The following is a 14,825-nucleotide window of genomic DNA, read 5'->3' as shown; positions in this document are numbered from 1 at the left end:
GGAGAATGCTCGTAATCCAAAGCACTCGCATACCAAATCGAGTTTCCCCATAGAAGTCAATGGAAACGAAGATAATTTGTTCCTCATTGATTTCTTTGGCATGCAATACTGCATATGGCCAGAGGTGGGGGGGCACTGGAAAGCCTCGGAAATACTCAGGGACAGCTCAGCTGATCTTGGAAGCCCTCGAAAAGGTTCGGAAACACTCAGGAACTGAGTATTTCCAAGTGATTTTGAGTATTTCCGAACCGTTCCGAGTGTCACTGGCGCCCCCGCACCTCTGGCCAAATGCGGTACTGCACACCCCATTAGCTTGAATTCTGCCCGTTTTGCGAGACAACGCTCACAAACAGAGTCAGATTTTTTAAAAAAAGTTGCTCGTTATTCAAAATGCTCATTAACCACTTAAGCCCTGGACCTTTAGGCAGCTAAATGCCCAGGCCAGGTTTTGCGATTCGGCACTGCTTTGCTTTAACAGACAATTGCGCCGTCCTGCGACATGACTCCCAAACAACATTTTTCCCAAAAATAGAGCTTTCTTTTGGTGGTATTTGATCACCTCTGCGGTTTTTATTTTTTGCGCTATAAACGAAAATAGAGCTACAATTTTGAAAAAAATGCAATATTTTTTACCTTTTGCTATAATAAATATCCCCCAAAAACCTATATAATTTTTTTTACGTATTCTTTTACCTATTTTTGGTAAAAAATATCACAATAAGCGTTTATCGATTGGTTTGCGCAAAATTTATAGCGTTTACAAAATAGGGGATAGTTTTATTATTATTTTTTTTTTTTTTACTACTAATGGTGGCGATCAGCGATTTTTTTCGTGACTGCGACATTATGGGGGACACTTTGGACAATTTGGACTAATTTTTGGGACCATTGTCATTTTCACAGCAAAAAATGCATTTAAATTGCATTGTTTATTGTGAAAATGACAGTTGCAGTTTGGGAGTTAACCACAGGGGGCGCTGAAGGAGTGTGTGTTTACAACTGTAGGGGGGTGTGGCTGTAGGTCTGACATCATCGATCGAGTCTCCCTATAAAAGGGATGACACGATCGATGCAGCCGCCACAGTGAAGCACGGGGAAGACGTGTTTACATACGGCTCTCCCCGTTCTTCAGCTCCGGGGAGCGATCGCGAGGAGGCAGCTAGAAACAAATAGCCGCGCCCTCGTCCCGGATCGCTCCCCGCGGGTTACCGACCGCCACATGTACCGGGGGGGGGGGTTCCCGATCGGACCCCCGACCCGCGGAAAGGCGGTGATGTACATGTACGCCCATGTGCCTGTACGTGCCATTCTGTGGACGTATATGTACATGCGGCGGGCGTTAACCGGTTAACTGTGTTACTTGTAAACCAAGGTTCCACTGTAATGAAAGATTTTTTTTTTATCAAAATCAGGTATAAATGTTGAATAAACAAAAATAATCAACACCATGATATCTCCAGGTCACTCATTTAATGCACATCACTCATCTAAAAAACAGCCGGCACCCAAAGATGTTCTTTCATTTCCATCAAATAATGATTGATCCTTGTTTTCTGTCTCAGGGCACAAATTGGATTCTTTTGTTGGGCTGATGGGCAAAAGATCATTACGTTCTGGTAAGTACTGCTATGAATTTTAAAACATTTCTCTCTATATAAGTACATGTTTAGAAAATAAACACCTAAAGAATGCAAATTTAAAAAAAAAATTACTTTTTTCCTAATTGCAAAATTAAGATCAAAGTCAAATCACCGTTCCAAACAATAACATCGAATTTTCCCATGATATTCACAGATACTCAAAAAGATATTCAGAAATAATCAGAAATATTCGGAAATACTACGGAGCAGATAGTATCAGGGCCGATCCTAGGTTCACAGGCGCCTGGGTGCAGAAATATTTCTGGCGCCCCCACATGGGCGTGGTCATTTTTACTAACTCCTCCCCTTTACAAATGTTTCTATGGCAATGACTCAACCACAGAGATGCTCCCCCACGAAGTCTCCATTATCCTGGGATCCTTAGATGATCTCTTAACAACAAACAAAATACAGGAAGAGAAGCAGAGTACTTTATTGGGACCTGGAGGGGGGCCTCTCTGATGGACACAGAGAGGGCTTCTGTTAGAAAGAGCCCCCAGACATACTACAGACATGATACAGGAGATGGCCAGAGACTGCAGACATGGTACAGGAGACGGTCAGAGACTGCAGACTTAGTACAGGAGACGGTCAGAGATTGCAGACATAATACAGGAGATGATCAGAGACTGCAGACATAGTACAGTAGATGATCAGAAACTGCAGACATAGTATAGGAGATGGTCAGAGACACATCCGTTCTGGACGGACACACACCTATGCTCAGAACACTAGTTCTGGATGGACACAAACAAGGAGAGAAGGAGGGAGGGGAGAACTCTGCCACTTCGGCGCCCCCACCTCTGCAGGCGCCTGGGTGCAAAGCACCCTGTGCACCCTGCCTAGGATCGGCCTTGGATAGTATATACAGTGCACCCAGAAAGTATTCACAGCGCTTCACTTTTTCCACATTTTGTTATGTTACAGCCTTTTTGCAAAATGGATTAAATTCATTTTTTTTCCTCAAAATTCTACAAACAATACCCCATAATGACAACGGGAAAGAAGTTTGTTTGAAATCTTTGCAAAAATATTAAAAATAAAAAAGGAAAACAATCCCATGTACATAAGTATCACAGCCTTTGCTCTATACTTTGTTGAAGCCCCTTTGGCACCAATTACAGCCTCTTTTTGAGTATGATGCTACAAGCTTGGCACACCTATTTTTGGGCAGTTTCTCCCATTCTTCTTTGCAGGACCTCTCAAGCTCCATCAGGTTGGGTGGGGAGCGTCAGTGCACAGCCATTTTCAGATTTCTCCAGAGATGTTCAATCGGGTTTATGTCTGGGTTCTGGCTGGGCCACTCAAGGATATTCACAGAATTGTCCCGCAGCCACTCCTTTGTTATCTTGGCTGTGTGCTTAGGGTTGTTGTCCTGTTGGGAGATGAACCTTCACCCCAGTCTGAGGTCCAGAGCGCGTTGGTGCAGGTTTTCATCATGGATGTCTCTGTACATTGCTGCATTCATCTTTCCCTCGATCCTGACTAGTCTCCCAGTTCCTGCCACTGAAAAACATCCCCACAGCCTGATGCTGCCACCACCATGCTTCACTATAGGGATGATATTGGCCAGATGATGAGCGGTGCCTGGTTTCCTCTAGACATGACTCTTGCCATTCAGGCAAAAGAGTTCAATCTTTATTTCATCAGACCAGAGAATTTTGTTTCTCGTTGTCAGAGAGTCCTTCAGGTGCCTTTTGGCAAACTCCAGGTGGGCTGCCATGTGTCTTTTACTGAGGAGTGGCTTCCGTCTGGCCATTCTACCATACAGGCCTGATTGGTGGAGTGCTGCAGAGATGGGTGTTCCTCTGGAAGGTTCTCCCCTCTCCACAGAGAAACACTGGAGCTCTGTCAGAGGGATCATCGGGTTCTTGGTCACCTCCCTGACTAAGGCCCTTCTCCCCGATCACTCAGTTTGGCTGGGTGGCCCGCTCTAGGAAGAGTCCTGGTGGTTCCAAACTTCTTCTATTTATGGATGATGGAGGCCACTGTGCTCATTTGGACCTTCAATGCAGCAGAAATATTTCTGTATCCTTCCCCAGATCTGTGCCTTGATACAATCCTGTCTCGGAGGTCTACAGACAATTCCTTGGACCTCATGTATTGGTTTGTGCTCTGACATGCACTGTTAACTGGGGAACCTTATATAGACCAGTGTGTGCCTTTCCAAATCATGTCCAATCAACTGAATTGACCACAGGTGTCTTCTATTTTCCAGCCGGGATTCACAGCGGTATTTTCCTCTGCAGTTTCCCTATGGGGAAAGCCTGCAGTGGAGCATACAAGATTTCAGGAAAACTGGGCGTGTGTAGGGGGGAAAAGCTGCCCAGCAGGTTTTCAGCTTTCCCCTCGGTTTTCCCATCGGTAAAAAGTCTGCCGGTAAAAATGATCGTGCGTACGAGGCATAACTTGGTGGAACTCAGTTCCGCCACCTCTGGCTCAGGCCCTCTGCTCCCTGCTGACCACTATGACTTGAAAACGCAAAAGTGCGGCTTCTATGCCTATAAGTGACAGCTTGTTCCCCAACAGCTCCCACAGAACAATGGCTCCCACTGAGTGAAGGATTGGGACAAGAGAGATGCAGGTACATGGGGTGCAGTGCAAATGCCAACATCACCACTGGGTGATCTCCCCGTAAGTGAGAGTTGGAGCCAACTATAGTATGCGGGGAGGTACTAGAGCTGGCTGGATGCTTGAGCTTAATACAGCAACAAAAATAAGATATGTGGAAGATGGTGGAGCTTTTAAGGGGAGAATATGGTGGAAGTAGAGGGGGTTGTATGCAGAGGTCAGAGCTAAAGAGGGGTAATTATGAGATGAGGCTGGTGGATGCAGAGGTAAGCAGCTGTGGAAGAAGGCTGAATTCTGCACTCTGTGTGTAGCGCACCCCTGAACTCTGCACTATTTACGTAGCACACACTGAACTCTGCAGTCTGTGAGTAACCCCCTCCCTGAACTCTGCACTCTGTACATAGTGCACTCCTAGTATTTAATGACCATGTTAAGACCCTCCCATTGTTAGTGAAATTTGACCACACCCACTATTTGATGCGGTTTGGAGGGTGTGTGTAAGGGACCGGTGGGGGGGGGTTATGATTGAGTTCCTGTACCTATTTTCCGAGAAAAAAAGCTCTGCATGTTAGTAAAGCTCCAGGCTTCCTCCGGCGGCCAGCACCCAACCAGAGCTGTGGAGCCTTGGCAGCAATCATGTGACCCACCACTTGAGGAGCAGCTGTCAGACATTACATTACTTTAGTACTGATTTTATTAGCCAATTATGTTATAGGACTCTTAAGATTATATTTTTTTTATGTTTGAAACATGCTATGGATTAATAGAGCACCCAGAGATTCTCATAACCTTAAATCTGTAATGACATCACTCAGTCAGTGTCACCTCTGATGTCATCCCTTAATGGAAAGTGGAACCTGTCAATCAAGCAAAACTTTATGTTTTACCCAATAACCTCAGCAGTAGAAGAATAATGTTAATGGCTTGCTGATTTATGAGAAAAATGTGGGGGGATTCCCCTTAATAAAAGTGTCTATATCAATTGACGTCAGATCTCTTTAAACTACACGTAAGCTATAAAATGTATCTAAGTGAAAAAACGATGGATTTAAAAGTTGAATTTACTGCTAGATAGATTTCTTTTACATTGATTAAAACAATACCCATAATACATAAACTATCCCTGAGCTTTGAGAGCCTTCTGTTACTCATCCACTTAGAAAAATTAAGCTTTATGACGTCACATAAAAAGCATTTCATTTTATTTAAACTGGGCATCTTAAAGTAAACTTGTCAGGTTTTCTTAAATCCACTTGCCAAATGGGCAATGGTCAAAAGAGGTTCTAACGGACTAACGTTCTTAAAATGAATGTTATGCCCCAATTGATTTATTTGTTGCAGTCACTACCAATTAAAGCGGGGGTTCACCCTATATAAAATAAAATAATTTTTTTTTTTCCCTCTAGCATTAAATTCGGCATAGTAGCGTGAGATACAGTATGCCTGTCTGTATTTTTTTATCCCCGTACTCACTGTTATATCGTACATAGAAGATTCCGGGGAATGGGCGTTCCTAGCAAGACGGAGGATGATTGACGGCCGGCCCTGGCGCGTCACGCTTCTCCGGAAATAGCCGAAATAGGCTTGGCTCTTCACGACGCCTGCGCATAGCCTGTGCGCAGGCGCCGTGAAGAGCCGAGACCTACTCCGGCTGTCTTCGGGGAGCGTGACGTGCCAGAGCCGGCCGTCAATCACCCTCCCTCTTGCTAGGAACGCCTATTCCCCGCGGCAGACGGAATCGTCTATGTACAATATAACCGTGAGTACGGGGATACAAAAATTAAGACCGGCATAGTGTAGCTCGCGCTACTATGCCGGATTTTATGCTGAAATGTTGTTCTGCAGGGTGAACCACCGCTTTAAACAACCCCAGGGCTTCTTAAAGGACTTGCGTGCAAGCATAGGGGTGCGCAGGGAGTGCCTGGGCACACCCTAATCACTCTGAGCAGTGCCAATTTCCCCTACTGCCGGGCTTTCCCCCACCTACAGTGCTGCTGGTTTCTTTCCTCTCCTCTCCCCCTGGCTGTTATGGGGGATGTTTCAGGATGGAAAGCAGGAGAAGGTGCTAACCCATGAGTCCTCAACCTGTGGCCCTCCATCTGTTGTGGAACTACAAGTCCAATGAGACATTGCAAGCTGTGGACAGTTACAAGCATGACTCCTAAAGGCAGAGGCATGATGATACTTGTAGTTCTGCAACAGCTGGAGAGCAACATGTCAATATGTTATTTACTGGCCCCTTCTTTTTCTAAATGAACATAGTGAACACACTCACTCTCTATGTTCATTCATAGCTGAAGCATATTAAACTGTGATTACTATGCTTGAGTTTGTGAATGAACAGGGAGCTGCTCAGCACAGAGCACTTCCCCCTTCATTCCCTGTGCAGTGCAGCTGAGGCTGCAGAGAAAGTTTGAGCTTTGGGGTGCATACTCTAATGCAATAGGCTGCACACACCTATGCGTGCAAGGTTTTTGAAGTTCATATGGGCGGTTAATCAGCAAGGGTGCTAGATTTATGTTGACACTTCCAAAGCCAAAAGGTGGTATTGGTTTCCCAGACCCAATAAAATGCCATGAGGCAGTGCATTTATCTAGAATACTCGACTGGTGCACCCAACAACAAAAAAACAAAACAAAAAAACAATGGATACATTTAGAACATGGGTATACTGTTAGCTAGACTCCCCTGGATTTCAAGGGATGACATTCCAATAGCGGCCAGTCAACACCCTTTGGTGAGAACAGCCCTTAAGGTGGCGAGATCTGTTTTTAAACATACAGAACCTTTCACCTTATTTGAGTCCCTTAATCCCAATTTTGGGTAATCCATATTTTCAATCTGGATGGAATGATCTCCAATTTGATATACTTATTTGTCGGGACTCCTTCCGTTTGTTGCATGTTTTTCAAGAAAATCAGCTCATTACAAGCCATGAAATTGGTAGTAATTTTCCTCGGCTGTGCTCAGCTGGGTGCATATCTCCGTACTATGCCGGAGAAGTGTTCTGAGATAAAAGACCTAAGGACTTTAGAACAGGCATGCCTTGCAGGGAAGCGAATGAGACATTCACGATCACATTTGCACTCCTTGTTGATAACGGCCAATGCTCCACAGGATCTTCCTTTTCTTCAACAATGGTAAAGAGATAGAAATTAACTTCCTGCAAACTCAAAAAAATAGTTTTTTATTATTTGCTCATAAGTCCTTAGTAGTGAGCAGATATTAAGAAGGAAGACATAAACTCCTTACAAGATGGTGCCAAACTCCATCAGTGCTACATCGTAGATTCCTCAGACCTCAGATGTCTTTTGGTGCTGTCGGTAATCAGAGGGTACACTATTTAAAAAATTTGGGGGATTTTCTGAAGTTGAATGACTTCTGGAATATGGTTGTTGAACAGACAGTTAAAGAACTAACAGGGGTGTCTCTTGAGAGGAAGCCAGTAGCATATTTACTCCATGATACACCCTTATCCAATAAAAGTTATAAAAAAATCATTGTTAAAACACCTTTTAACGGCTGCAAAAGCACTTTGGAAGAGTCCAGTTGCGCCAACTACATCTTGTAATTGGCTAGAATTACAGAAATCCAGGAAATTAAAGATCTCACAATGTCAATGAAAGAACAGGGTGAGAAATGTTGGAGGACTTAGACTCCATATTGCTTATATAAAGATCAGTTCCCTCTAAATTCAGAAAGGGGTAATTGTCAGGAGGGTAGGGTGAAACACAGGACCAGAGAAAAATGCCAGGAAGAGGGCTTTTTGGGGGTTTTGTTTTGAGTGGTGGTTAGGGGTGCAACGGATAAAAAAACTCACGGATCGGATCGATCCTTGGATCAGGAGTCACGGATCGGTTCATTTTCGGATCAGCAAAAAAAAAAAAAGTAACACTGTAATAGCCATTTTTCCCACACTGTAATGATAGCTAACATTGCCCCGGTCCCCACACTAGTTAACAGTAACACTGTAATATCCATTTTTCCCACACTGTAATAATAGCCAACATTGCCCCAGCCCCCACACTAGTAAACACTCAGTAACACAGTATACTGTATATGTATAGCCATTTTTCCCACTGTAATATAGCCAACATGAATCAACTCACTGTAGTCGGTTCGGTTGCATGCAGACAGCGCGCTCTTGCAGAATAGAAGATCCACGAGCAGAGGGAGGGGTGATGACGTCAGCGCGCATCGCCGCCGGGTGTACCAAGATGACCGACCGCTCCGGAGCTAGGCCGAAGCCGCGGCCTTTCCTAGGGCCGCGGCGGCGGTGTGCTCCGCGGATTGCATTCTGTGCCGATCCAAACAGGTCGGCCCGTTCGGTTCGCGGACGATTCGTTACACCCCTAGTGGTGGTAGTTTTTTTTTTTAAAGCGAGATAGAGAAAACAGAATAAGAAATACGTACTCCTATCATAGCAGGGTTTGAGAATTTAGGGTAAAGCAGTTGAGGAGAATAATAGTTAGACATTACGCTACATAGTAGAGTTGCATAGGTTTTTATTCTTAAAGTGGATGTAAACCCTCCATACACCTGAAGTGAACAGCCTCAGATGATACACAGAGATGTATATTAAGGTGATCAGATTTTTAAAATGAAACCTGGGGACATATTTTTTACTAGTAATGGCGGCAATCAGCGACTCTCTGCCTGTCGCCCCCCTCACAGCCTGTCAAGTCTCACTCTCCGGGTCCCGGCTACTACTGGTTAGGGAGCGGAGGAAGATCACTCCGCCAGGGAAGGCAAGGAGATAAGCAGGCAGGCGGCTGGCCAGGACTTGAGCCAAGGCAGAAGAACATGCGAGCGGAGCGGAATGGGCATGGACCCGAAACTGAAGAAATATTCCCTCCACTCCGACCAGCACATGCTCATCAGAGAGGGGCACAGATAGTGGGAAAAAATACACCCCCCTAAGGTGCAATACAGTTTTTTTTTTTTTTATTCTGCACCGACTGTCTTTGAAATTGCCCCAGTCCCTGTTCAAATCCAATCCGGGGACAAAATCGAGGACAGACTTGGTCCGGGGACAGTGTCCTCAATCCGGGGACTGTCCCCAGAAACCGGGGATGTCTGGTCACCCTAATGTATATCTGCTGTCTATACATTTGTATACTGTTTAGAAAGATAAGATTGTGTTAGGAGATTTTCTCTTCCTGGTTAATGCAGAGTGTGATGTCTGGGCATACAGCCAAGATAGCTAATGTTGCTGAATGGAGGAAAGGCACATACCCCCTCTCACCATAGGCAGAGACTCTCAGAGGTGTTTTGTAATAGGACCTGCTCCCTGCTAATCTATTGTAGCAACCTCCCCGCATAGAAATTTCAGGCTGCTTTTGTCTAAAGTGTCGCAGAATTTGTCAGGAGTTATCAGGCTGATAACAGAGGAACGGTCCAGGAGAGAGCTATGGGATTTAGCTCATTGAAGAGAGATAACAAAACACTGCAGATACTGTATATGTGCCCGGCTCAATTGTCATGAATCAGGTTCACATCCACTTTAATGTTTAGGTAAATGTAACTTAAATGTGCAATGTGTCTACATTTTGTTTATTTTTGTAGGTTGATTGGTAACTCTCTGGAGATGTAGTAATGATGTCACTCTATATATTTATACAGTGAGTGAGAGCAATAATTCTAGCCCTAGACCTCCTCTGTAACTCCAAACCTGTAACCTGTAGACATTTTTAACGCATCACCTATGGAGATTTTAAGGTACTATAGTTTGCCACCATTCCACTAGCATATTTTAAAGCGTGACATGTTGGATATCTATTTACATTTTTACATATATGAGAGAAGTGTCAGAAATGGCCCGGTTGCCAAGTGGTTAAACTTTCAAAAGGAAAAGTCATGCCTAGGAGTAAGGACCTCAAGAAGTGTACTACTAGCTTTTTAGCCTCTTCTGTGCACCATTCTGATGTCAATTTTACTTTGCTACTATAGGTTTTATTTTCCTGATATTTAGGCTAAAGCCTGGCCTGAGATAAATACCAACCAACCATCCATGTCCAATTATATAGTCCCTATTTGACCGATTAGGCGCCCTTATGCCGCGTACACGCGGTCGGATTTTCCAATGGAAAAAGTCAGATGGGAGCTTTTCAATCGGATATTCCAACCGTATGTATGCACCATCTGACTTTTTCCGTCGGAAATTCCGACAGACTTATGCCCTTTACACACGATAGGTTAGTCTGATGCAAACAGTCTGATGGATTTTTCCATCAGTTTTCCAATGAAGCTGACTGATGATCAGTCGTGCCTACACACCATCAGTTAAAAAAACGATTGTGTCAGAATGCGGTGACAAAAAAAACACAACGACGTGCTGAAAAAAACCCGAAGTTCAATGCTTCCAAGCATGCGTCGACTTGATTCTGAGCATTTTTAACCGATGGACGTGCCTACAGACGATCGTTTTTTTCTAAAGGTTTTTTATCCATCAGATAATTTTAAAGCAAGTTCCATTTTTTTTAACCGATGGATAAATAACCGATGGGGCCCACACACGATCGGTTTGGTCTGATGAAAACGGTCCATCAGACCGTTTTCATCAGGCAAACCGATCGTGTGTACGCGGCATAAGATAGAGAACAGAAAATATTCCTATCGGAAAATCTGTTCGTCTGTATGGAATTCCGACGGGAAAAAAAAACATGCATGCTCGGAAGCATTGAACTTCTTTTTCGCACCTCGTGGTAGTGTTGTAAGTCTTGACAGTCGGAATTTGGTGTGACCGTGTGTATGCAAGCCAAGCTTGAGCGGAATTCCGTCAGAAAAAACATCCAAGTTTATTCCGACGGGAAAACCGGTCATGTGTACAGGGCATTGGGCCTCTTTCACACGGGCGACTGGAGGGTGGTAAAAACAGGATAGTAAGGGGTTGATAGTAAGTGTATAAGCAAACCAGCACTGATGAAGAGTGCCCATCCTTAAAATGAGTTAGCCACAAAAAAGCGGTTTTGCCTGCTGTCTATTACTAACAGATAGCTGGATTCAGGTAGATGAGCCTAACGTTAGGATCTCATATACGCTACGCCGCCGTAAGTTAGCTAGACAAGTTCTGTATTCACAAAGCACTTGCGTCCTAAGTTACGGCGGCGTAGCGTAAATGTGCCGGCCTAAGCGCGCCTAATTCAAATTGTGAAGAGGTGGGCGTGTTTTATGCTAATGAATCGTGACCCGACGTGATTGACGTTTTTTAAGAACGGGCATTTACGTCCGTGGCCATATCCCAGTGCGCATGCTCCAAATTACGCCGCAAAGACTTATTGGTTTCGACATGAACGTAAATTACGCCCAGCCCCGTAAAAAATTTTAAATTCAACGCGGGTCCGACGTCCATACTTAACATTGGCTGCGCCATCTTTTTGATGGAATATCTTTAGGCCTGAAAACGCCTTACGTAAACGGCGTATCTTTACTGCGACGGCCGGGCGTACTGTACGTTCGTGATTAGGTGTATCTCGCTGATTTACGCATTCTAGGCGTAAATCAGCGTACACGCCCCTAGCGGCCGAGGTAAATAGACAGCTAAGATACGACGGCGCAAGCGGTCGTATCTTAGCTAGATTTAAGTGTATCTCAATTTGAGAATACACTTAAATTTACGACGGCGCAGATTCAGAGTTACGACGGCGTATCTACTGATACGCCAGCGTAACTCTCTCTGAATCTGGCTAAGAATCTACTACGGGAATTTCTTCTGTGCAATGAGGGTCGAGCAGGTCTCTTCCGCAACCGCAATGTAATTTTAGAGGACAAAATGTGTTTGTAAAGAACGTTTGTGAACACCAGTCTTTATTATTTTTAATAAAGATTTTATGAAGGTGTCACACAATGCTTGTGTTTTTCTACAGTGCCCCGTGAACATCTCAGATTTAGCCGCACAGCTTGTGTGAATCATCAGCCGAATCGACTATTGTGCTGAATTTCTCAGATTTATTCAATTACTTATTAACAGAGACAACCAGAAAAGCTCCTCATTGATTTCAAATTCTAAAGTTGTAGACTTTAATTGGTTAATATTTCTAAACATAAATTCAGTTTTTTCCATCAAGACATCCACCTTTGGCAGAAATTCTCTTTTTCCACAGAAATAATATACAGCGATCGATATTATCACAGTATAAATAGCAACAAGCCCATGAATTGTCACTTTTTGACTTGTTCAATATTCATGGCAAAGTCTCCTGACATTTGAGGTCGAGGATTAACACAGATTAATGTTGTGAGTTCTAGAGAGGTCATTCAAGCTTAACCCTTATAATCTTATGCCCTCCATGGATTTATTTCCCATCATATGTCAGGTGTTTGGCTCCCCTGCGGCCAATCCAGATGTTAACGAAGAAACAGCTTAACTTGTCATGCTTATTACTACTAACTATGTCCCAGTGCTACCATGTATTGATCCAATGTATTATTTCACATTGTTACGCGTTCACAGCTTAACAAATTTTGACCATTTAAAGGTTTATTCCACCTAAAGTAGGTCTAAACCCAATACTAAAAATGCATATACTGTAGGTTTTAACATGTTAAAGTATTTTCAAAAGTATTTAGAAAATACCTGGTGATCCTACCATGAAGGCCATTGTTCGGATAATTCCTGTTATTGCTAGGAGCATCTTGTATGCTCCTGTGCTGCCCATCTCCACCTCCCTGAAGCCCACTCAGCCACTGTCTCTCCTTAGATCTCTCCTTATGCCGCGTACACACGATCGGTCCATCCGATGAGAACGGACCGATGGACTGTTTTCATTGGTTAACCGATGAAGCTGACTGATGGTCAGTTGTGCCTACACACCATCGGTTAAAAAACCGATCGTGTCAGAACGCGGTGACGTAAAACACGACGTGCTGAAAAAAACGAAGTTCGATGCTTCCAAGCATGCGTCGACTTGATTCTGAGCATGCGTGGATTTTTAACCGATGGTCGTGCCTACTAACGATAGGTTTTGTCCTATCGGTTAGGAATCCATCGGTTAAATTTAAAACAAGTTGGCTTTTTTTTAACCAATGGTTAAATGACCTATGGGGCCCACACACGATCGTTTTTGACCAATGAAAACGGTCCATCAGACCGTTGTCCTCTGTTTAACCTATCGTGTGTACGAGGCCTTAGATCTCTCCTTAGATCATTTGCTAGGCAGCAAGCCTTGCTTTGCACGTGGTGCCCCCTTGACTCTGACTGGCATGCCCTAAAAAAAGCTTCCCTAAGTAGCAATCAGCTTGAGCCACTTTGCCTCTTCTGCCCTCAATGGCTGCAGAACTTAATGTGCCTAATTTAAAGGCATACTAAAGGCTTGTTTTAAAAAAAAAAGCAAAATAAACAAAAATGTCATACTTACCTCCACTGTGCAGTTCGTTTTGCATAGAGTGGCCCCAATCGTCCTCTTCTGGGGTCCCACGACAGCCGCGTCATTGGATTTGATTGACAGCTGCGGGGGGCCAATGGTTGCGCTGCTATCAATCTATCCAATGAAGAGCCGAGAAGCAGTGGGGAGAACGACACGGGATTGCGCCTACAGAAAATCGGGGCTCAGGTAAGTAAAACAGGGTCTGGGGGGAGCACAGCACGGTGAAAAAACGCAAGGCTTTTCCATCCCTTTAAGCATTTAACTAAATTTTAGCCATGTGGGGTTTTGAAAATCACCTTAGTTGTTTCAAAGTGCAGAGGATAATGTATGGGAATCCTTAGCAGGTTTAAAGTGGTTGTGTGGAGAAGGGCCTCTGCTATACACAGGGCCTTGAACATCTATCTAAAGTCAAGTGCTCCCACCCTGGGACTAGTCCAGCCTCCACCATCTGATTTTACAGCCTCTACTGACTCCTTAGACTCTCTCAAAGAGCTGTTGAAAAACAAGAGCAGGACTTAGTTGAGTGGACAGGGCATAGCTCCAAGGTGGTCACTGATCCTTTGTCTTTCCGGACCCTGGGAACTTGTTCTCAAAAAACATGATAATTAATAGACTATTTTAAGGGATGACGAGCCGAGAAAAATGAAGTTTAATAGCCAGTGCGGCTCTTCTGCTTGATTCCGAGCATGCGTTGAATTTTGTGTGTTGGAATTGTGTACACATGCTCAGAATTTTCGACATTGAACTAAGTTTTGTTGTCGGAAAATTTAAGAACCAGCTCTCAAATTTTTGTTGTCGGAAATTCCAACAGCAAATGTCCGATGGAGCCTACACACGGTCGGAATTTCCAACAAAAAGCTCCCATCGAACATTTTTTGACGGAAATTCCAACCGTGTGTACGTGGCATAATTGCTTCAATATGTGACCAATCCAGAGCAAGCAGGCATATGCATACATATTGTGGGCCAATGTCCCTTTAATACCACCTTGGCTAATATTTGTTTCGTAATTAGAAAACTCTCTAAACCACAGTGCCAAACCTACAACTTTTCTAATCTGGATATAACTAGTTCTGAATCCATTACACTCCAAAGGATACTAAAATGACAAAATGGATCTGGCACGACCATGTAATTCCCCCTCTAAAATAATATCGCCTTGTCCATATCAGGAGCAGAATAAGCAGACAAGGAGAAGAAATTGCTAAACAGGACCATTAAAACCTTTCTTCTCTCCTGAATGATCCAT

The 14,825-nt window shown here is 43.9% G+C and overlaps 1 protein-coding gene across 1 annotated transcript in view; it reads left to right on the top strand.

Annotated features, from left to right (window-relative positions):
• Positions 1-14,825, top strand: part of LOC120939571 (protachykinin-1-like) — a 53,892-nt gene that overhangs the window by 35,262 nt on the left and 3,805 nt on the right. Inside the window, exon 5 of the mRNA XM_040351977.1 lies at positions 1,563-1,616. Coding sequence (XP_040207911.1) covers positions 1,563-1,616 — 54 coding nt within the window. The remainder of the gene's footprint in view (positions 1-1,562; positions 1,617-14,825) is intronic.

Source organism: Rana temporaria, chromosome 5 (assembly GCF_905171775.1).
Source record: "Rana temporaria chromosome 5, aRanTem1.1, whole genome shotgun sequence".
Lineage (NCBI taxonomy): Eukaryota > Metazoa > Chordata > Amphibia > Anura > Ranidae > Rana > Rana temporaria.
This window is presented reverse-complemented; position numbering and strand designations above follow the sequence as displayed.